Source organism: Juglans regia, chromosome 14, assembly GCF_001411555.2.
Source record: "Juglans regia cultivar Chandler chromosome 14, Walnut 2.0, whole genome shotgun sequence".
Lineage (NCBI taxonomy): Eukaryota > Viridiplantae > Streptophyta > Magnoliopsida > Fagales > Juglandaceae > Juglans > Juglans regia.
In genome coordinates, this window is record NC_049914.1 from 7,680,463 (window position 1) to 7,704,092 (window position 23,630).

Sequence of the window (23,630 nt, forward strand, 5' to 3'; positions counted from 1 at the left end):
CTATACCTCTGACGCTATATAATCCGCCCCGCATTTCGACCCCGTCACCCCGCTCGAAAATCTACCCGCCTTTTTCGTCACCATCTCGGCATTTCCCTCGCAAAGGCTCAAACCCTAACCCTAATCCTAATCCTAAGCCTAAGGAAAAATCCAAGAAAGATGTTGGAACTCCGTCTAGTACAGGGCTCGCTCATGAAGAAGGTTATGGAGTCCATCAAAGACTTGGTTAACGATGCCAATTTTGACTGCTCGGCCACTGGGTTCTCGCTCCAGGCCATGGACTCGAGTCACGTTGCTCTGGTTGCTCTGCTCCTTAGATCCGAGGGCTTCGAGCACTACCGCTGTGACCGCAACATTTCCATGGGCATGAACCTCAACAACATGTCGAAGATGCTGAAGTGCGCTGGAAACGATGATATCATCACCATCAAGGCCGACGATGGTAGCGACACCGTCACCTTCATGTTCGAGAGCCCCAGTAAGTGTTTTTTTTTTTTTTTGGGCTCTTGAGATCCTTCATTTTTGTAGGTTCGATTTTGAAAATCATAGGGCTTTAGTGGCAGTTGGGGCTTTTGTACTAAAATTAAGTGGGGTATAGTCCTGCTAGTCCAAATTGCTGGTTGGTTGATTTGTAGATTCTCAAGACAACTTGCTGTGTTTGGTTGCTGTGAACACGTTGTAAGAAAGAGGGATGCAATTTTTAATCCTATAATGTCAGTAGGGCTTCGAGAAGAAATTACTATTATTATTTGACCATCGCATAATTATGTAGTTCCATTTAGTCATGGTTTATTGGTTAGAAAACAAATTTAGTTGAGGTTAATTAAGCCTTAGAAATATAAGGGCACCAGTACATATAAGTTTCAATTCGTGCTTACTTTATTTGACTCTGTTTTCTCAGTGAGAAACTGATGGCTAAGATCTTTCTGTCAATTCAATTCTCTTCTATGTCCCCCTTTCTTTAAAAACGAAAGGTCTTCTGGGAAATTTAAAGGATGAATGCTAGTTCGAATCTAAACAACAAAATCGTTTTTCCTGTCATGATTTATAAAAAAGGAGTCGGGTAGAGATTGCATTTTATACTTTTAATCGTTTCTTTTAATTTCCAGTGGCTCAAAACTGTATAAGCATGCTATAATTTGGAAAGGGAAAAAAAAGAACAATTAACTCTGAATTATCTGACATGTGCTTGTCTGGTTGATTGTTCTGCTTCCCATTCGGGGATGGATAAAAGCGCAAGACAAGATTTCTGATTTTGAGATGAAGCTGATGGACATTGATAGCGAGCACCTTGGAATTCCAGAGGCAGAATACCATGCTATTGTTCGGATGCCTTCAGCCGAGTTTGCTAGGATTTGCAAAGATCTCAGCAGTATTGGTGACACTGGTACTGTGGGTTTGTTGTTGGACTTGTGAGTTTGTAGTTCTTTTTTCCAAGTGTTCATCCCATTGTGTACTTCTCTAAACATATTGGGCTATTTGTGCTTGCAGTTGTCATCTCTGTGACTAAGGAAGGTGTGAAGTTCTCCACAAGAGGTGATATTGGAACAGCAAATATTGTTTGCAGGCAGAATACCACGGTAGACAAGGTATGGTCTATTGGTATAGTTGTTAGTTTCTCCAGTGTTATTGATACGATCTTAGCACCAGGAAGTGGCTTGATGAAAACGTGTACATGGGTATTACTGCATTTTTAGTTCCATCCGAGTTTGATTGACTTACCTGAAATTTGCAGCCGGAAGAAGCAACAATCATAGAGATGAATGAGCCAGTGTCATTGACGTTTGCGCTGAGGTATATGAATTCCTTTACAAAGGCAACCCCTTTGTCGAGCATGGTTACGATTAGCTTGTCTTCAGAGCTTCCTGTGGTGGTTGAATACAAGATTGCAGAGATGGGTTATATTAGGTTCTACTTGGCTCCAAAGATAGAAGAGGACGAAGACGAGACAAGGCCCTAAAGTTTAGGTTTTATGTAGCACTCAACTCAATCTCCCCCCCGTGCACGCAATTTGTCCGTGTTTTAAAACCCAGTTGAGAATATGTTTCTTATACTTGGTTTTTATATCTTTGTGGGCAATCGATTGGCGGTTTAGAAGAATTCTACAAATCCGATGGATCTGTTTATGTTTTGTGATTTAGATTAGGAGGAACTGTCGTATGTATTTTTGTTGGTTTGTAGTATTTATGGTTTCTGAAAATTGATCTCAAGTTTCGGAAAACTCAGAATGAACAAGAATAGATTGAGTGGACTGTTAACTATTTGGCTATGAGGATTTTAATTTATACGAGGTAAGGTCCAAGTAACTTGGCTGCGTGAAATTCTCGTGTCCTACTTTCAGCACCTGCTTCTCTCCTGAGTTTCCTCTGAGGTGTTGTGACATTATGTTCCAAAATATTTGGTACTCGAATAATGAATAGTTGGTTGGAACATTAAACAGTAAATCCATGACACTGGCTTGAATAATCCTGCTCGAGTGTGTTCATGACTTTCCCGAAATTGAAGTAATGATGTACAGTGAAACTTGAAGCCAAATTAATGTACTAGTTTTTTTTACGTTGTTGAAAGAACTCAATTTAAGAGGAAAATTGTCACAACTCACAAGCAAAACAGAAAAACCAGAACACCCGTTGCAACAGAACACCCAATCTACTTGAATTGATGAGACATACGAACTCTTTTAAATACAACAAGCCCCCACCCCCAACAAAACATGCCGAGGGGGCGCGGCCTAGGGTAAAACCTGTGGGGACTGTTCAGGATGACGACCTCCAATCTTGACCAGCATAAACTGCTTGCTCCCCAAGCTCTTCCTCAATTCGAAGCAACTGCAAGAAACTAAGCTGTAAGTTTTGCATCTCATTTGCCTCCCATCTTAACCATAAAAACTGACCAGACTGTCTAAATTTGTATAAAAACCATAGACACGGGGATAATAAGTTTCCATCCACTGAAGCATATCCTCGGATCAGATCCAACTTGTCACTTTGTGCATTAAAGAAAAATCAAGGGCTTTGTGCTGTTAGTGATACACTGATACTAACTGTCAATGTGATTTTCTAAATTCAGCTGTTAAGTAACTGGAAACACAATAAGAAAAAAATGAGTGCATTCTGGATAGAAAGCGTACCTGGTTGTACTTTGCCAGCCGCTCTCCTCTGCAAGGAGCACCTGCCTTGATCTGGCCAGTGGCAAGTCCAACGGATAAATCGGCAATGAAAGAATCTTCAGTTTCCCCAGATCTATGAGATGTCATCACTCCCCAATTAGCAACCTTTGCCATCTTCACCACTTCAATGGCCTCTGTCACGGTCCCAATCTGATTTACCTAAAGTTGAACAAGAAAACCATCAGACTTTGAAAGTTGCACTGAAAGCCTTGTCCTCGTTTCTCAAGATCAGGGTGGTCCCAATCGTTTCATCAACAAAATGACCACAATCACTTAAAAAATACCACAGCCTCAAATTTTGATATGAAGATGGCTAAATACCTTGAGAAGAAGAGCATTGCAAGTCGATTCTTGTATTGCTCTTTGAATACGTTGTGGATTTGACATTAACAAATCATCCCCTACCACCTGCAAAACCACCCAGTAAAAGTGATCTGGCCTAAATGTTTTTAGGTGAACATGGGAAAAAAAAGTCAACAGCAACAGAGGCATCCAACAGAACAGCTTCTGTAAATTTTGGAGGACGATATACTGAGCACAGATGTTAAGCCACAACATAAGTCAACCCCTAGCATCCAAATGTATTTACTTTCTTGTATATACACTTCCCTCCAAAATGTGGGACCTAATACCACAGCATCATGCCTTACGTAGGCAGAATTTAATTTCGAAGAAATTACATATGACTCTAGCCAAAGATCGCATATAATGCAATACAAAACAAACCTGACAAATTCCAAGACCGGAAAATTGCTTGACGTGTTCCCAGTCCTCCTTGTCAAATGGATCCTCAATTGATACAATTGGGTACTCTAAGAACCCATAGAAGAGAAAACAACATTTAAGTCATAGTTGAAGAAATAAGGCAGCAGAGGGGGGGAAAAAAAAAGTGAAAACAGGCTAATATACCAACACATAGTTCTTTGTACAACTCAATCATATCCTCTCCTGACTTGAAATTCTGCCCTGACTTATTTGGAACTTTGCTGTGCAGATCATACTTTGTGCCTAATTATGGAGAAAAGAGAAAGCAAATCTTTAGTGGATAATAGGGCAGGAAATGTTCGTTCAGAAAAGCACATCCTAGTAAATGGACCCAATGCACAGTGCAGGAGTAATAGATAGGAATTTTTGGTAGCATGGAAGCAGGTGTTTATTATGGATAGATCTGTCAGAACAAGGTATCTCTTCAATGTACCTTAAATATTTTAACATTTAATTGTTATTATGCAATGGATACTGAAAAATACTACTAAATGGAACAAACAACATGATAGTCAACTATGAACGAATTCTTATTTCAATTTATATGCTGAAGGAATAGTTTTTCAGCAAAGAATAAATCACCTATGCAAAAGTCAGTAGCAGCAACATCAAGTGCAATTTTTATTCTCTCATCATACCCCGTTCTGCCGATAGCTTCTTTTACAAGATCTAGGCCTTCTCTAAAGCTGCCAATAGATAAAAATATATCATACAAAGAACACCTTGTGCCTCTCTAAAATGATGCACAGAAGCTTGGAAGTCAAAAGAGCAGATAGCGACTTTTAAGAAACAGAAAAAGCACAGTTTTATGTATAGCATAGGCAAGTATTCCTTTCCCTTCTTGGAATTCTTTTTTTGTGGACTAAAGGGAGAGGAAGTGGGTGGATTTCATTGAAATATACAGAAAAACTTGCCTCAAGATGTTTGGAGCAAAGCCACCATCTTCACCAACATTACATCCATGTGCACCATATTTTTCGGTAATAACAGCCTGCCTTTTTATTACAGAAATTACAAAAAATGAATGAGTGGAAGCATGTCATCTCATTACATTTAACATTTTTAAATTCCATAAAACATTCTTTTGAGAAAATACCATGTGTAATGCACAACTGTTTATGAATAGAACTGGACTATTCAATGCAGACAATCAAATTGAGTATATAACAAGACAATTGATAACACTCGGAAATTGCTTCATTCTTAAGTCATCTAGAAAGTGCCATAAGATGAAACTTCATATTCATTCTGAGATTACATAGGGTGCATGGTATGTTTGCACCAAGAAAAATGTAGACAACCAAGAAAACTTGCACAAAAAAACTATGAAAGATAAGATTTCAAAGCTTCCAATCACGCTTGTTCTCTACTTTTCCGCTAAATCTTAGCACAAAAAGGAGCATATACATCCAATATGATCCTCACAAGGCAATTAAGTCATCTAGAAAGTGCCATAGGATGAAACTTCATATTCATTCTGAGATTACATAGGGTGCATAGTATGTTTGCACCAAGAAAAATGTAGACAACCAAGAAAACTTGCACAAAAAAACTATAGAGATAAGATTTCAAAGCTTCCAATCACGCTTGTTCTCTACTTTTCCACTAAATCTTAGCACAAAAAGGAGCATATACATCCAATATGATCCTCACAAGGCAATCAAAAGGATCATATACCTTCAAGTGATGATAGGTTTCAGAGCCCATTTGCAGTGCCTCCTCAAATCTGCTTGCTCCGATTGGAAGAATCATGATTTCCTGATGATATTTCAAGTTAAAATTAATTTAAGTAACAATTCTCTCAACAATGATTGGAAGTCAAGTGTGAACATCCAAGGCTGCGTTTTAAAACAAAGGAAGATAAAAAGTATAATGATGCCGGGGCATTGGTTTGAAACTATAGACTTAAATTTTTTGGATAAGTGATAAAAATTTCATTAAAAGCTCAAAAGACATGCTCCAGGTACATAGGTTGTATACAATAGAGATAGCTATCTGGACAGAGGAAGAGATGCAAGAAAATTGAGTTAAATTAAGCCCATTAAAGTCTATAAAAGTAAACGAAAGGGGTAGAGAACTAAAAAAAGAAAGTCTTGGTCTCCTCTATAGTCTGTTCACAGCCGTGTTTCGAAAGTAGGAGCCGTTTCTCCAAGGGTAAAAAAGATCCATTCTACAAGGCATAACCCAAGAGAAAACCAACACAACAAAAAAGTCACTCCACAATGTAGTAGCTACCTTACAATGGATTAGAAGATGATCCACAATCTCCCCAATCCTCTTGCACATGCAGAACCACTCAATTACAACAATATCTTTTTCTACTTGGACTGTCCATGGTGAGAATCTTCCTAGAGAGGTTGCCCAGGCAAAAAACGCAGCTCTTGGAGGGACCTTAGTCCACCATATATCCTTCTAGGGAAAGGCATTGTTTGAGTAACAAGGACATTATAGAATGATCTAACAATGAACCTTGCACTCTTGGAATTAGCCAAAATAAGCTTGGTCTCCACCTCTCCTTCCCAAATTAATCAAATATACCAGAATACAAAATCCAGCAAAAGTATCAACCTCCCAATCATGTGCTGCTCTAATAAACCTTACATTGCACTGGGAAGATTACTAGATATCTCCAAAATAGAAGGAAGCATCCCCAGCACGAGCCACATAATGTCATAGACTTGACATAGAAACAGCTTTAAATTAAAAGTCACCAAACTTGATTGTTTTTAAGTGAAAATTACTTTTCATTTAAGAGATAAATGAAAATTACATGAAAGAGAGACAAGGGCCAAGTTCATATTTCGTGGTTTCTTTTCCCTTGGGTAATAAATATACAGTGTGGGAATAAATGAAAAACCAAGTTCAAGAAACTCGGTGAATTATTTGAATGGCTCACAGTGCTTTCGATATATGAAGAGCACCTAGCACATTTATGCAAGAGATGACCAAGGCATTACAACCTTTTCTTAGTTCATTTGTAGTTATATTTTTTTTTTATGACGGGGGAACCACCCCACGGCAGAGCCCTTAGGACTCACCCATGGAACCTAAGCCCCCGGGGAGACTAGCACAACAACCTACTACCATGGCCTTCCACATAAATTGTAGTTTGATCCCAGGAGGAATCGAACCTATGACATGTGGCTCATACACACAAGTTCACACTTACCACTTGGGCTACCCACGGGTGGGTCATTTGTAGTTGTTACATTAACAACAGATATATAAGTAAAATAAGTTTTATTAATGATCAATACAAACAAACAAAGAAATCAACAAAATACACGGGGAATATACATTAGATACAACTAAGTAGAGAGAAAAGAAATCAAGAAAATCCAGGAATTGAAAAACAAAGCCTTGAGTTCTTCCTTGCTCCTTGTGCTATCTTCAAAATTTCGGTCAGTTTTTTTATTTATTTATTTATTATTATATATATATATTTTTTTATAAATTCAAATTTTTATTAAACACAATGTAATAGGCAAAGCCCAAGGACACAGCAAGTATACAAAAGAAACATCTAGTTACATTCTAATACTAAAAAAGCAAAGACAAGAACTCATTTATAATTAATAAGAATTTTATTACCAAAAATAGGCATAGCCCAAGTACACAGAAGGTATACAAGAGGAAATACCTACATACAAAAGCTAAAAAGACAGAAACAAACTAAAATAACTCCAGCATATCTTCACCATCCATTACAATAGCCTTAGCCCATAAACATAAAGTTTTGAAAAAAAATTCCCTAATTTCTTCCAATGACCATTCTTTGTCTTCAAAATATCTCTCATTCATTTCTAGCCATAAACACCACATCAAGCACAAAGGAATCATTTTCCAAATGGTAGCAATACATTGACTCCTCCCAACTCCTCTCCAAATAGCTAATAAATCCACCACTTGCTTAGGCATCACCCAAGCTATACGCATCCTTCCAAAAATCTCATGCCACAAACTTTTAGCCACCTCACAATGTAGAAACAAGCGATGTACTGATTCACCATCTTTATTGCACATAGAACACCAATCTACAACACAAAAACCACGCTTCCGTAGATTATCCGTAGTCAGAATTTTATCATGAGACACCAACCAACAGAAGAAAGCCACCTTACTCGGCAACTTAACTTTCCAAATGCTTTTCCAGGGGTAATCACATACACGCCTTGACAGATTAATGCATTATAATAGGAATGAACAGAAAATCTGGAATTTCCTTCATGAATTCACATCAATCTGTCCTCTCTTCCTTGGACAATCTTCAACTCATATATTCTACTAAAACAATCTGAGATAACATTAACTTCCCAGTCATTCACATTTCTCAAAAAATCAACATTCTAACTTCCCAGTCATTCACATTTCTCAAAAAATCAACATTCCATTGAATACTATTATTCAAAAAAGAGATAGAATCAGCCACAGTTGCATCTTGCTGCCTTGCAATCTGAAAAAGTGAAGGGAAGACTTTCTTGAGAGCTGACTCACCACACCAATTGTCATTTTTTTATAGGTAAACGATTATATTATATTAATATGAATAGGCAAAGCCCGAGTACACAGGTAGTATACAAGAGATTACACCTATTTAGGGGGAATAAATAGAAAAAAGAAAAGCATGAAAATTGAGGCTATTGAAATCTACAGCTTTGGCCCAAAGAAAGAGAGTTCTAATAAACAGTAATCTTTTTTTTTTGATCGGTAAACAAATTTTTATTGATCAAAAGGGAGACATAGAGTGTCCAAGTACACGGGACATATACATGAACACGTTCACAATGTCTATCTTAGAGATACAAGAAACTCATGAAAAGACCTACCATGAAAATCAATTACAATCGACCAATGGAGTAAAGTATTGAAAAACAGAATTCTAAGCTCTTCCATTGATCTTTCTTGATCTTCAAAGCATCTTGCATTCCGCTCCCTCCAAATGCACCACCATAGACAAATAGGTAGCATCTTCCATATGGATGCAATTTGAGTGTTGCCCCTAATACCTCCCCAAGAGGCTAAAAAATCAGACACCCTTTCCGGCATCACCCACGCTAACCCCACCCGTGCTAAGACATCTGTCCATAAAGACATGGCAACCTCACAATGTAGTAATAGATGGTCAACGGACTCACCACTCTTCTTACACATGTAACACCAATTTATAGCGATAATGCCACGTTTCCTTAGGTTATCTATGGTAAGAATCTTCCCCAAAGATGCTGTCCATACAAAAAAAGCTGCCTTTAGCGGTGCCTTTGTCTTCCAAATGCTTTTCCATGGGAACGGGATTGAGTTGTGCAAGTTTAAGGAATGGTAGAAAGAGCGAGCCGTGAACACTCCCTTCTTAGATGGACGCCAACATAACTTGTCTTCTCCTTCCCCCGACACACTAGTGGAATACACAAAATCAAAAAAGGCCGAAAGGTCGTCCATCTCCCAATCTTGTGCATCTCTATGAAAAGTGAGGTTCCATTGGGAAGAGCCATGGGAAGAGATAATCAGATCTGCGATAGAAGCTTCTTTCCTTCTTGCTAGGCTATAAACTTGTGGATAAACATCCTTGAGTGCCCGATCACCACACCATAAGTCATGCCAAAACTTTACCTTAGATCCGTTGCCGACTTTGAAGCAAGTAAGCGTTGCATATGTGTCCCACCCTCTTCTAATGTGTTTCCAAAGCCCAACTCCATGAGGTCCACTCACTGCATTAGAACACCACCCTCCCCAAGATTCCCCGTGCTTCAACGCAATAACGGTTCGCCACAAGGCATCCCGTTCTTGGTGATATCTCCATAACCATTTGCCAAGCAAGGCTTGATTGAAAGTTCTCAAATTCCGTATACCCAAACCTCCTTCCTTGATAGGGGAACAAATTGTGGCCCATTTCACCAAGTGAAATTTAAACTCATCTTTGATCCCATAAACAGTAATCTAATCTCCTCCAAAGAGCGCTCCCTATCTTTGCACGCCCGGTCGTTTCGTTCCTTCCAAATACACAATAGAATACAGATAGGGATCATCTTCCACACCAAACCAATTGTCATGCCAAAAATGTATTCTTGATCCATCGCCCACCTTAAATTTGACATATTTAACAAACTCCCCCCAACTGAATTCACATTTCGGTCATTGTTTTCCCTCCATATGCACCACATCAAAAGCAGGATCATTTTTCACAATAACCCACTGTAATGACTCTCAAATTGCCATTTTCAGCATGCTAACAGATCTACCACCCACCCAAGCATCACCCATATTAGTCCAACAAGACTAAAAGCAGCTTGCCATAATGAACTAGCTGCCTCACAGAGGAAAAATGAATTATCTATGCATTCCCTATTCCTTCTGCACATGCAACGCCCTTCTATCACCATAAGACACCTCTTTCTTATATTATCCAAAGTAGGAATCTTCCCAATTACAGTAACCCAGACAAATAAGCAGCTCTCATGGAAGCCTTGCTCCTCCAAATGGTGGTATTCCATGGAAAAGCAATTAAAAAAAAAACATATGAACACATGAATACGACACTAAATCTTGGCATGAAAGCTTAACTGTGAAGTGCTATAAGAATGTAGGGGACACACTATTGTTCAAATGATAAAAAATTTGATAAGTCCATCTTCAAATGATAACATGCAGTACTTTAGGCCAGTATTTCAGATAATGTTGGACTAGATAATGAGTGAGAAATAACCTGATGCAACCTGATGATATGAAGGCACTGGCCTAACTAGAAAAAAGGCACCTCCGCATTGACAAACTCAAAAAAAAAAAAACAAAAGCAAAAACAAAATAAACGCAAATTACAACTCACTCCAGACACCACGATAAGCATGTATCTAGATTACTGATAAAAAAAAAACATGTATCTAGATGTTAAATAAACCTTGCCAACTTATACCTGAATGGACAGATGATTCCCAGCATGTTTTCCGCCGCTTATAAGTGTGAAGGCAGGGACAGGAAGAGTCATGTTGGTTTCGCCAGAAAGATCAGCAATGTATTTGCACAGGGGAACCTAGTATTTTTTTTTCAGAACTTTAAAGTAGTACATAAATCGAAGCACATAAAAATTGCATTTCACCACACCTCTTTTTCAGCAGCCCCAGCTTTGCATGCAGCAATTGAGACAGCTAAAATAGCATTTGCTCCAAGTTCACTCTACAAGAAGATTATAACTAAGAAACATAATGCCTAAAAAAATGCGTAAAGTAAAGCAAATCCACCGCTAAAAAAATGGATGGGCAATCTTCCCCATAAAAAAATTATATAACATCAAAATTAAGGATTGCATGGAGAATAATAAAATATTCATGGTACTAAAGGCCATTAGACCCATTTTATTTATGCAGTATAAAAAGTACACTCATTAATATACTGACAAAAGTCAAATACACAACAAACCCTTTGAGTAGGATTATCAACTTTGTTGATCATCTGCTTTTACACTGCGAGGTGGCTAAGGCTGTATGGGATGATTTCTTCTCAAGAGTCGGATTGTCTTGGGTTATGCCTTGGAGATTGGTGGATTTCCTCGCAAGCTAGACAGGACTACACGGAGATTCTTAGGTAGCGGCAATTTGGAGATTGGTACCAATATGCTTGTGTTGGTGCATTTGGAGGGAGAGAAATGCTAGATGTTTTGATGATCAAGAGAGAACAAGGGACGAGCTTAAAGTTTTCTTTTTTAAGACATTGTTCCTATGGGCGGGGGCTATAGTTTGTAACGGACGTAGTGTCCATGATCTTCTTCTTTCTATTGTACCCTCTAGCTAGGCGTGTTTTCATGTATACTTCTTGTGTACCTGGGCTATGCCTATTTCTATGAATATATTATCTTTGATTACCTATAAAAAAAAAGGATTATCAACTTTGTGTTTTTTGAATTATTTGACCCCAAATCATTATGTATTCAACGAGAATGGTTCCCCTTCCACATTGCATTAAGAAAAATGCATTAATAATTTCATCATCAATGTCCAATATTATTTTCACTAAATTGGCCTGTTAATGAAGTTTCACAAACAATCATGCCTAACTTGCAAAGGAATTATTTCTTGTACACTTTCTGTGTACTTGGATTGCATCTTTTAAGGAAGTCTTCTTATAAAAAAAAATCTCAAATTAACTAGATTCAGACCTATCAAATGAGAATAACTAGATTCAGACCTGATGTGAAAATCATTGTGATGATTTCTTCTGTGCAGATTTTAAGCATACTCATGTAACAGATGTCTAATAAAATTGTGTTTCAATGTCACACAATAAGAATTTTTGCATAAGTACCTAATTACATTGAATCACATAAGAAAGGAAAAATACTACCTTCTTTTCTGTTTTGTCCAGGTCTATCATGGCATGATCAATTTGAGATTGAAGTGTTGGATCCATACCAATCAATGCTTTGGATATCTTCTCGTTGATGTTTTTAACAGCTCTAGTCACACTGTTTCCAAGATATGTTCCCTTGTCCCCATCCCGTATTTCAACAGCCTCATACCTGGGATTGACATTCAGAATTTGACAGCATGATAATAAATTGTATTCCAAAGCTATAGAATTCCCTAAAGTGAAATGAGAAATGAGAGGACGTTTGAAGACAAAGAGAGATCTATGGCAGAGCTAAAAGTTTTCTTTTTTAGGACTCTTTGTACTTGGGTCATTTCTGTGGACTTTAATGGCATGGACCTTCATGATTTCTTAGTTTCTAATGTGCCTTCGTAGATAGGGCATACTTATTTGTAATTGACAGTTGTTGCCCATTCTTGGATTAATAATACTTACTTTACTTATAAAAAAAAAAAAAAGAATTCCCTAAAGCGAAAGAATGCATAAATTATATATGTAAAGATGTTACTAGGGACATTTGAATGAACTGTTATTCTTGTGCCCTTGAGAAAAACACACACGCATGCGCACGTACACACAGGGAGTCAGGTTTTGCAATATTTGTAGTGAAATCCATAGGGGCATGACACACACACACACACACACACAGCACACAGAAATTTTGCATAATTTATAGTGAACCCAAGTAAATCTATAGGGGCATGATTCAAGCCATATTGGCATGACTTACACAGGTAATAACGTTCAACCCAACTTGAAATCTAAGTTCAAAATGAAGACGTGTCATCAATTTAGAGAACTTGGAACAAGGTGAAGCCGTAAAAGTGATTGGAAGGCATCTGCCACAAATCACATATGATTCAAGGTCATGACCATAAATGGGCTATATTACGACCTGAAGAAAATTCTAAAATGGGCAATTGTTAATTCATCAATGCTGGATACAATTTTGATTGCAAATATATAACTTAAGAGCATTTCACAACCAAAAAAACAGAAGCTTAGTAGTTTCACATTGTTCGGTTGCTTGGAGAACTAAGGAAAAGAAAAGAAAAAAATAATCGAGAATTCATTTCTCTGTCGATGTGCTAATAAAATAATCTTAGACTTCCAAATTTCACTTTCATTTTTATCAGAAATTTTTCTCGGCAACCGAACACGATACTTTAAATGCAAAATAAACCTTACATTCCGGTAGTATAGCCGCTAGGGGCTGAGGCTCGGAACATCCCTTTGTTTGTGTACAAATCCACTTCAACCGTTGGAATTCCTCTGCTATCGAGTATCTGCCTCGCTTTGATCTTCGTGATCACGGACGGAACCGCTTTTTTCAAATGATTGGACTGCAAATCGGCAACGAGAGTGTAAATAACAGAAAATAAGAAGAAGAACAAAAAAAACTATAGAATAGTCAATAATCAATAATAAAATTCCTCTATTCGGTTGCCGATAAAATCATTGAAAATGAAAGAAGCCGGAGCTTCAAAACCTATATTCTTCAGCTTTCATTGATCACAGATAAAGATCTCGACTAAATTAAGTTAGACGGTCCTATTAGGAGCTGAAAATTAGTCAGAGTGTGATTTTGTATGCAGTTTCTCAGGAACCAAACGGAGGTGAAGAGAGAAAGAGCTAGAGAATTACGATGAAGAGGACGGGATCGGGGGACTTGGCCCTAACAGCGGCATTGACAGCGTCTTCGATTTTCCGAGACAGCATATGCTTTTCAAGGTATTGTTGTACCGACATTTCTTATTTTTCCTCTCCAACTCTCTCGCTCTCCTTTGTGTTCTTTGAGAGTTATAATGAAGGCAACGCAGAGATTGGAGCGTTCTGAAAACCTTGAGGATTTTTGGATTCGAAACGTCGAAGAGACTCCGGCCCTATTCCTTCCCTAATATTCGCTCCTACTCTCTTTACTGCTCAGCGCTGCTACTGGGAGTGTCTCCGCGTAAGTAAAGTATAAACGAACGGGATTAATTGAAAGAAATACGAAAATAATAAATTTCATGTCAAATTTATAATCCCTCCAAATTATCAATTTTAATAATAATAAAAAAATGTCCTCTGTGAAAAATCTTACATACGTATCCTTAATATTAATAAAAACAAAAAATAAAAATTGAAAAATATTAAAAAATTTTGAGGTTTTTATTTTAATTTCTTTAAAAATCATTTTTTTCAAATAACACTAAATCATGAAAAAATAATTAAATTATGTAATAAGAAATTTTAAAATATAATAATAATTTTTTTAAATAGAGATAAATTTTTAAGGTAAAGGGATATATTGTAATTTCTTGGTAATTTTAAATGGCTGATTGTCGGAATTAATAGTATTGGGGTGATTGGTAATTGTGTCTCAAGGAAAGTTGCAATGGTAGGTTCAAAACTTCAAATTCTATTCATCCACCGCATCAAATAATTTGTAAATAAGCAAAAGATAACAAATAATTTTGCAAATATTTTATGCATATTTGGAATAATACAAAGAATGGTTATTAAAAAGCTTATTGCTAATATTTGCAGTTTCACCTCATATATATAATTATATATACACACACACACATATACACATTTTATATAATTATTAATACACACGCCTATGACAAACAAAGGATAATAATGGCTTTTGTGAGTTATGGTTTTTTAATTTTGTTTATTATTTTTAATTTTTTAAACTGTTTTTTCCTATTTTATATTTTGGGTTTTTTTTTTGTTAGCGTTTTGACCTTTGGGATTTTTAAGTTCTTTTTTTTTTTTTTACTTGTGAAATTCTTGAAGGCTAAAAACGATTAAGAAGACAACGGGAGAATTGATATAATTAAATTTGAAAATTCAATTAATAAAAGGCTCGATTTTAAAGACTAGGAAATACTTCGGTATTCAATAGGAAAAATTCTACGAGAATAGATAAAGTAATTGTACACTATTAATATAATTGACTGCATCACTTTTTTTAATATAAAATAATTATTTTGACTAATCAAATCAATAGAATACGAGAATATGCAAAAATGACTTTATATAACATAATAAATATACTTGCAAACTTTCCAACCACAATGTTGATATGGAAGCCTGTCACATCGATTTATATAAAAAATTGTTAGCGATTTGACTTATTCTACGATTATAATAGGTCTCACAATAATAAGTGGTGCTGCTGCGTTGCACACCAAAATTGTAAATAGCATAATTCTTTTAGTATTTTCAACTTTGATGGTACAAAATATGCAATGAGTTTAATGCTACAAATACAGGAATATGATCCAGTAACACCTGATAGCTGAAGGCTGTAGCCACTGCCTTATACACAACAACAAAGACGTGCTCAACCTAACCACTCGCCTTAGATATATATCCCACACAAATACCTTCAAACACTTTCTTAGATATATAGACAGTAGAGAGATCCTCAAACTACCACGAAAGCACTAGATGTACCTGCGAATTGGCGTATTGATCCCAGAATACTCTTTGAAGCACCAAAATGTCTCATCCTGTACACACCGGGTGGTGTGGATTCTGGGATTCTCCATTCTAATGTTGCCTGACTCCGAGTACTGAGTCGGGACGGCCTTGACCACTTGAAACGTAGGCAGAAATCATCATCATCATAAGCGGGAACCCATGTATCCTTTCCACGGAGGATCTCCACGAGGGCAAATGTACCTTCGGTCAAGAGGTCATTTCGGGGGCAAGCCGACCAGAAGGTAACCGACACCAAGTCACCTTTCTTAAAGGTTGAATTTTTAGCAACATCAGAGTCAACATCCCCAAAGTTTACACCACGAGGAGTTGCATCCATCACAACCGGGGTAAGTAAGCTTATTTGCTTATCCAAGAGATCCGGGGGTTGTGGCCCTCCTTCAACAGCTTGACCACTAATGATAGCACTTGCAAGCTTCTTGAACTCCTGAATGTAGGCACTGAGTGTATGTGGACCATATAGTGTAGAGGCTCCCTGAGAAGTAAAACATCAATAAAAAGAAAAAAAGGAAAAGAACTATAGGTAACAATTGTTGCATTACAAAAACACAAATTGGTGTCCGAGAACTACTTTGATTGCAATACAATTATTTATTGTGGTTTTGTAGGAGACCACCTGTGTTCTGTCTGAAGGAGTAGCTTTAGAAAAGGTATATAAGAAACTCATCTTAAAGTCATTCCAATATGGCACACATTTCTATCCTATGAAATCACACAAGCAATTATAGCCTCTAAACTGATCCTGAGCGCCTTGGCTGTAATAATTTGGATGGGATCAGGTTCTGGAAAGTGCTTCAGCTCAAATCTTAAAAACAAGGAAATAAAGCAATAACAATGAGTAATCTATTTTTCTATAAGTAGTCTATTTCACGGTTGATGAACAACAAAACAAGTTCTATATATGCAAAGTTGTCATATGTAACATTGCCCAACTCCCTGTCACCCTTGCTGGGTATAATATTATCTAAACTGAAAATATTAAATAATGTTACCTAAGAGTTCACTTATAATAGCATTTCATAGGTAACAGGACTCTACTTTGAATATATATATATATAGATGTATATATCCATATATATCCCCACATGCATGTCTGTTTCATGAAACCGAGACTAACCTCATATCTTTGCACCTGATACTCTTCAAAGGTGGTCACATACTGTGAATAGGTATTAGTTAGCCCTGCTATAACAACATGAACATTGCTATCGGAGTGTCCATGACCACCACTTGTAAACACCGACTTCACGGCATCACGGAGACGCCTCCCAGCCATTGTGGTAAATTCTATACAACATAAACAATCATAAAGAATCATTAGTGTAAAGAAACAAATAATGTAACATAAAGAAGCAAAAATGTGTAGTTAATTTCTGGAAGCAACTGAAAGAAGTGATTGCCAAGGAAGACATATATGCGGTCCTTATTATTATTATTATTTATCAGTAATATTTTTAGGAAAATTCTATACACCACATTACCATCCCACTATGAAAGATGTGGCATATTTATCACAATTGGATGATCCTTTATTGGATGATTATTTATCATCTAATGGTGATAATTGTGTCACATCTAACATAGTGGGATGAAAGTGGAATGAGAGTGTGGTGTATAGCATTACTCATATTATTATTATTATCTGTGAATGCCTAATTTAAGTACCCCATTACAATATAGTGTAAGAATTGGTTGAGAAAGCTAAACATGAATCTTTTGATAATATAACTAACTTTACACTAGAAGACAGGAATAAAAAAGGCAAACCACTACCTCCAGGTACACTGAGAATGGCGAGCTGTCCTATTCGGAGGATCTGAATTGGAAGTATTGAAGGCTGCAGAAATCATGGATAAAAAGAAAAATTTAGTAACTAATACTATCACTGCCCGCGCGCGGGGGGGGGACTGAATGGTGGTCTCAGAAGAAATCTATACAAAATATTTTGTGGTTACTAGTAACTATAAATCAGACAGAGTGGAATAAAAACTATTAAAAAAAAACTACTTGCAACTCTTTGACAGAGATAAGATAGTGTCCTGAAGAAGTTTCATAATCAAATGGTTGCAATCTTCCAATAGCATGTTTCTCAACAAAACCCCAATGTGATGCCATTGCATCATTTCTCAGGAAAAACAGTTTATAAAAATGCATGCAAAACCTTATGGCTACCCTCAGGTATTTGGATTTCTTTGTGACTATGTGCATGTCCCCAACCTCTACAATCTAGCTACCTCAAAAAGAAACCACAATTTTCCCATATCTGAACTCAAATGAGTTATACAAATCAGTCACATCTCGTTTTTTTTACAAGTACAAAGAATTTCATTAAAAATGCAAGAGGTGCATTCCAAGTACAATGAGATGCATAACAAGAAAGCTATCTAGCTACAAATAGAAACCAATCAGTCAATTCTGGGGAAATCATATATGAATAAAAAAGCTAGAAATAGTCAGATGGCATTTATCTAAAACTCCATAACCATCACATTCTAATGATATTCTGTACATGGGGAAATTAAGAAATTATCATTTCTAGAAACAGGCTACAAGCACATATGCTAAAGGACTTCGGATCTAAATTTTGTAAAATGCATCCAGGTACCACTTATTGACACAACAGCACAAGAACTACTGCTGGTATACACTGACTCATGCTGATTAAGATAATTTGATATAGGAAACAAAAGAACTTGACCATGTTTAGACACTAAGACCTCGTTTGTTTTCGCAGATGAGATGAGCTGAGATGAAAGTTGAAAGTTGAATAAAATATTGTTAGAATCTATTTTTTTAATATTATTGTTGTTTTGGATTTGAAAAAGTTAAATTGTTAATTTTATTTTGTGTGGAAATTTGGAAAAGTTGTAATGATTAGATGAGATGAAATGAGATGAGATGTTTTGTGAAAGTGAACGAGGCCTAAATTATTGCAATCTATTCACATAAAATATGTGCACTCATATAAATTATGTCCAAACAAGCCTGCAACTTACAGCCCAATCATATGGTTGCTTCATTTCACCAGTATCAAGCAAAATGGGCTTTGGATATTGACAATCAACTTGTTCCTTGTCTGGTGTTTTGAGTACGTTGCGCACCAACTTCCAGAAAGGATTTCCCTGAAATCACATCAGAGTATACAGTAACCATGCAAAACATGCAAATCTGAACAGTACAAGAGCATTTTTACAATGCTCAGCCCATAAGAATTGCTATTACCAAGTACCTTGTCATCTCCTTGCTTGAAGTCAAAAGCTCCAGGTCCATCTGTCGTTCCGGCAGCAAATGCAAATCCCATTGCAGCAGGGCATGTTTTTATCACCTCAGAACCTCCTCCTTGTTTAGGAAGTGTCACCTCAAGTTGCGAGAAATCTATGTAAGTGTGGCGATAGTCAATCTTCCCAGTTAACTGTTCAGATGCTTTGTTGAAAAGCTCTACAGCTTTTCTGAATTGCCTCTCTCCGATGATACGTGTACTTTCAAATTCATCTGGGTAACTGCCATGTTCACCATATATGCAATTTAGAATTCACATAGACATCAGATACATTTATGTTATGGTACAAAGGAAAAACATTGAAAGATCTTAGCACACAGAGGGATAAGTACCCAGGTCCTCGGCCATAGCACAACTCATTCTTCCCACCACAAGTACTGTGATTGAAGTCACAAGGTAGCCCAGTGTCTATGCAGAATGCTCCAAGAACATTTGGGCTAACATCACCACAGTTAGATTGACAAAAAGCAGATACAAATCCAGGCTTATTAGCCTGCCTCAGAGCACCCCTGACACGTCTTGCAACACTCAGAATGCTGCCTGCTGGTCTACCAGGAGGTGACTGGAATGAAGCAGCAAGCTCCAGTAACTCATGGTCTGCAAAAGAAACAGAATACAAAATATAAATAAATTAAAGCGCATCCCACCTTTTATTTTCCTAATATACGGTTTAGTTGTGCCCTAGATTGCAGCACTTTGATCCTTCAAAATCCCAGCTATACATGTGCCAACTTGACATCATGTTTGTCGGTAAACAATTCTGTAACTATCTATATCACATCCAAGTTTGCATACTTCAGAATTTCCAATATTAACTTAACCTATTCATTTTGTTTTTGCTAGCATTCAGAATAAAATATTCATCTTTGCTTGATTTCCACATATATTAACATAGAAGCTGATATATCTTAATCACTAGCATGAATCACCTTCATCCACGTACCAATACCCAGTGGGCAGACATTTTTCATCAAGCCCACAACACTCAGAAGCAGTGAGACCCAACTTTTAACAGCTAAATGCACCAATAGTCTTTGAACCTATTAAATATTGCTGCAGAGCACCTATTAATCGACTAGAAAGCATGATGGAGGGTTGGCAGACAGAGATTTACAAGAATCTATGCCAGAGGTAGAAGGACAATCTTACAAAACATGACAAAACAGAGTTATTACTATTATTATTATCACTATTTTAAGAGTCTTCTTTTGGGACAAACAAAATTGACTTCATCTCAAAAGGGATAATCCAGAGAACAAGAGGAGCACATGTTTGAGTCACATCTCTAACCACCATGGGTCCATGTGTAAGTGACATCAAGTAAAAAGCACAAATGCAGGCATCAAGCAAGTGCCTTTTGCCAAAGCATATGTTAATGCCGGTAAAGTTTGAAAACTTAATCATTTGCCAAACAAAGCCAAAAAATAATTAAATAAGTAATTTTTTTTTTATAGGTATTTGAAATAAGTAATATAAGGTTTTTAATTACTTTAACCATACTTCTTTTAATTCTTAAACTACTCATATCTGGTAGATGTTTTTCATCTGCAATAATGAACTTCAGACCCTTGACAGACTCTTGCCCCAACAGCGCAGGCTTCATTAGTGATTTACAGAACAAGAGGTGTCAGCATGTCGATTGATCTATGGATCAGCATGGTACAGATTCCAGAATTTATTGACAGGTAAATTCACTATAGTTATAAGTGAGAACTAGTAACTTACGGTTAGAATGGAGGTCAGGAATTAAGTTTGAGACTCTTTGTGGGATTCCATTGGCTCCAAATCTACTGGAATATGAGCTTTCAAGACCATTCTGCTCAAACCAGTCTTCCATAAATCTTGCGGCAGCACCTTTGTTATCTCCACTTATCAATGAATTTGTACGACTCATGGAAGTTCCATGAGTTGCAAACCAGTTAAAGCTACCAACTGGACCCCACTCCTCATCTAGGAACTTCAAAAGGGTCATTTCCTTATCAACGTCATACTTGTATTTAGCACGCTCTGCAGCAGGATTGTTAAGATATGCACTAGGACTGCGGCTTACACCAGCATCTAAGAGCTCTCCTGTGAGTCGAAAAACCAAAACCTAAGTCTGCATCTCAACAATGATTGGCTAAAAAAGATGAACAAATACTTTTTCTAGACACCAGACAAGGGTGGCACAACATAGTAGAAGAAAAAAATAAGACCATGCAGCCATCAAGATAAGCATTTTCTAAAATTCAAAAACTAAAGGAAGAAGCCTTTCGAAAGAGAGAGGGAGAAAAAGAGTTGAGAGAAAATCAAGAACATCAGGACATGTTTTTTTATCGGTACAAGACCATTGGGACATTTTGACATCCAAAGGAGGCAGTGAGTATAAGAGCTCTTTCCCTTACCCTTATTTACAAAAACAGACCCTGGCCGGAGGTTTTCATGGGCTTCTATAATGCTTTTCTCAATCCCATCAACAAGGACATCAAATGACTGCCGTACAAATCCAAGGGATGTTACAATATACACCACATATTGGAGATAACCACCAGGACCAGCATGTGAGTGGATTCCACTAATAGCTACATTATTTACAGTGTATAGGTCACCATACCTGCCAAATAAAATGATAGGGCAGTTTCAGTTAGATGAATATTTTTTTTGGGTAAGTAGTTTCAGTTAGGTGAATATATAAGTTGAAATGTCTAATAAACTCAGATTTGGGCATTTAGCAACATTAAGTGAAGTTCATTCCCTTTGAAAACACCTTGCAATGCTTAGGGACGAAGCTAGGAATTGAAAGTAGGAGGCAGACTGCACTAGAGTTTTTTTGGATGGTTGTAATCAATAAAATGATAATAATAAAAAAAAAAAACCCTAATAAATTCAGACTATTTTTGGGGCTGGGGGCCATGGACCTCCTTCCTGTAACTTCATCTCTGGCACCAATCACAATAGGTTTTAAATAACTTGGCTTTCAATTCCTCCAAGAATATAAGAGTTTAGACATCACACAGCATATAAATTACTTTTGCTATCAAAATATCTGTATTGATCACTAGAGTAGAGTCATTGCTCGAGATATAGTATATTAAGTACCTTGCCTTCAACCTCTCAATCACCTTGATTGTTACAAGTTGTGAAGCCATGCAAGCATCAAGGTTTACAAATACTACTCGATTCCCTTCTGGCTCCGCAGCAATAAAAGTGCGAGCTCGGAGCCTGAAGTGAACCCCGTATGCAATCTGTTCTGTGTTAGCATATCCCATCATATTAACATCAGCTGCAGGTCCTGTGATGTCATAGCTTCCAAGCCCAATCAAATAATTGGAATCTGAGACCACTTGTCTACTGTTCCACAGCAGGAGTACCAAAGCCATCCATAACCAAATAATTGCACATGGCCTCTGAAAACTAAGATTAAACCGAGACAGAAACTCCATCGTACTCAAGCAAGTAGATAAATCAGAGCTCAACCAGCTATTCTCATTTCCTTTAACAAAAGCATATACTATGTTAGAAAACGGTAGAAAACAAGAGTTGAAAACGTATGCAAAACGAGTCATACAAGTTGAAAATGATCTTGTCTACTTGATGATGAAGTGTAATCCGAATCTCCCCCCTCTCAAAAGTTAGATAACTCACATGTCAATGCACAATCTATTTCTTGTTTAACTCAATTCTTAAAACTCTCGACTGCCTTGATCATAACCAAGTTCATAATAGAAGATGAACACTAACATATACCGCGTCATAAAATTCAAATATCTTCATCAATTCTAGTAGCCACGGAGTCACGGACACTAATACAAATTTTTGTGTAAATAATTTCGGAACAACATGATCATAATTAGAAACGTACTGAGAGCACATCAGATTATGCACCAGTCTACATGAAAATAGCTCAGAAAAGAGCCAAGTAAATACGATTAATAAATGTAGAAACGCCATAAATGAAATAGCCAGAATATCAGAATCATCGACTTTCAGTGGAGATTCTGTACCTTAGCACACCGGGAGTAGCGATTTCATATGCCTTAGATCAAACCAAAGCAGTTTCTACTAACTTGATCGAATATATGAGAGGCAGAAAGCGAGAAAGGGCGGTGTATTTGTGGGATAGTGATACGTCCGAGCCTTGCAATCGAGTCAAAGTGAAGAAACCGTGCTGGTAGCTGGGAATGGATTTGAGAAGACCGACAGCTTGGCTTGCTCCTTTGCCCGGTTTCTAACGTGGATTTATAATATTAGGTATTCACTATTCAGGGTCCCATCGGTGTACAGAACTTGCGTGCAATTGTTGTTCTGGTACTTTATTTTTCTTTTTATTTTTTTCTGTATATTATTTTGTTGGATCGAAAACTAGACCTCGTTTACATGCTTGAGATGATAAATTTATAAATAATAATAAAATAATTTATAAGTATTAATAAAATAATTTAAATTAAAAAATATTAAAAAATTGATAGAATATTTAGATCTAAGGAAATTAGAACAAACGATGCCTATCAAGTTATCCGCAGACTAATGATGTCAAGGATCCCTTGAAAACTATTTAGGAGGAATGATTTGACGGATTAAACATATCTG

The 23,630-nt window shown here is 36.9% G+C and overlaps 3 protein-coding genes across 3 annotated transcripts; 1 reads left to right on the forward strand and 2 right to left on the reverse strand.

Moving 5' to 3' along the window:
* Positions 1–2,263, forward strand: LOC109007405 (proliferating cell nuclear antigen). Its single transcript, XM_018987067.2, has 4 exons — positions 1–478; positions 1,235–1,387; positions 1,492–1,589; positions 1,736–2,263. Exons 1-4 carry the CDS (start codon positions 160–162, stop codon positions 1,958–1,960), a joined length of 795 nt encoding a protein of 264 aa, XP_018842612.1. The 5' UTR covers positions 1–159; the 3' UTR covers positions 1,961–2,263.
* A 191-nt stretch (positions 2,264–2,454) lies between these two features.
* On the reverse strand, positions 2,455–14,247 carry LOC109007404 (cytosolic enolase 3). Its single transcript, XM_018987066.2, has 13 exons — positions 13,934–14,247; positions 13,478–13,632; positions 12,266–12,440; positions 11,030–11,101; positions 10,842–10,958; positions 5,612–5,692; positions 4,849–4,925; positions 4,517–4,620; positions 4,079–4,177; positions 3,896–3,981; positions 3,491–3,577; positions 3,131–3,328; positions 2,455–2,828 (listed from the first exon to the last, which is right to left on the reverse strand). The coding sequence occupies exons 1-13, from the start codon at positions 14,036–14,038 to the stop codon at positions 2,757–2,759; spliced, it is 1,428 nt and encodes a 475-aa protein (XP_018842611.1). The 5' UTR covers positions 14,039–14,247; the 3' UTR covers positions 2,455–2,756.
* Positions 14,248–15,440: 1,193 nt separating this feature from the next.
* LOC109007403 (neutral ceramidase 1-like) lies at positions 15,441–23,339 on the reverse strand. Its single transcript, XM_018987065.2, has 10 exons — positions 23,045–23,339; positions 22,140–22,533; positions 21,446–21,654; positions 20,787–21,131; positions 19,394–19,658; positions 19,011–19,281; positions 18,778–18,903; positions 17,555–17,618; positions 16,899–17,068; positions 15,441–16,256 (listed from the first exon to the last, which is right to left on the reverse strand). The coding sequence occupies exons 2-10, from the start codon at positions 22,481–22,483 to the stop codon at positions 15,708–15,710; spliced, it is 2,343 nt and encodes a 780-aa protein (XP_018842610.1). The 5' UTR covers positions 22,484–22,533; positions 23,045–23,339; the 3' UTR covers positions 15,441–15,707.
* Between the last annotated feature and the right edge of the window lie 291 nt (positions 23,340–23,630).

Bases quoted from the DNA above. Each gene is read 5' to 3' on its own strand.
- LOC109007405 (XM_018987067.2), top strand. From the start codon at position 160: ATGTTGGAACTCCGTCTAGTACAGGGCTCGCTCATGAAGAAGGTTATG. The intron at 479-1,234 runs GTAAGTGTTTTT...GATGGATAAAAG, and splicing joins CTTCATGTTCGAGAGCCCCA to CGCAAGACAAGATTTCTGAT. The intron at 1,388-1,491 runs GTACTGTGGGTT...TTGTGCTTGCAG, and splicing joins CAGCAGTATTGGTGACACTG to TTGTCATCTCTGTGACTAAG.
- LOC109007404 (XM_018987066.2), bottom strand. From the start codon at position 14,038: ATGTCGGTACAACAATACCTTGAAAAGCATATGCTGTCTCGGAAAATC. The intron at 11,102-12,265 runs GTAGTATTTTTC...ATCTTCTTGTAG, and splicing joins TGGACAAAACAGAAAAGAAG to AGTGAACTTGGAGCAAATGC. The intron at 10,959-11,029 runs GTGTGGTGAAAT...AAAAAATACTAG, and splicing joins CTGGGGCTGCTGAAAAAGAG to GTTCCCCTGTGCAAATACAT.
- LOC109007403 (XM_018987065.2), bottom strand. From the start codon at position 22,483: ATGGAGTTTCTGTCTCGGTTTAATCTTAGTTTTCAGAGGCCATGTGCA. The intron at 18,904-19,010 runs GTACTTGGTAAT...ATGTGATTTCAG, and splicing joins TCAAGCAAGGAGATGACAAG to GGAAATCCTTTCTGGAAGTT. The intron at 17,069-17,554 runs GTAGTGGTTTGC...TATGTTGTATAG, and splicing joins CATTCTCAGTGTACCTGGAG to AATTTACCACAATGGCTGGG.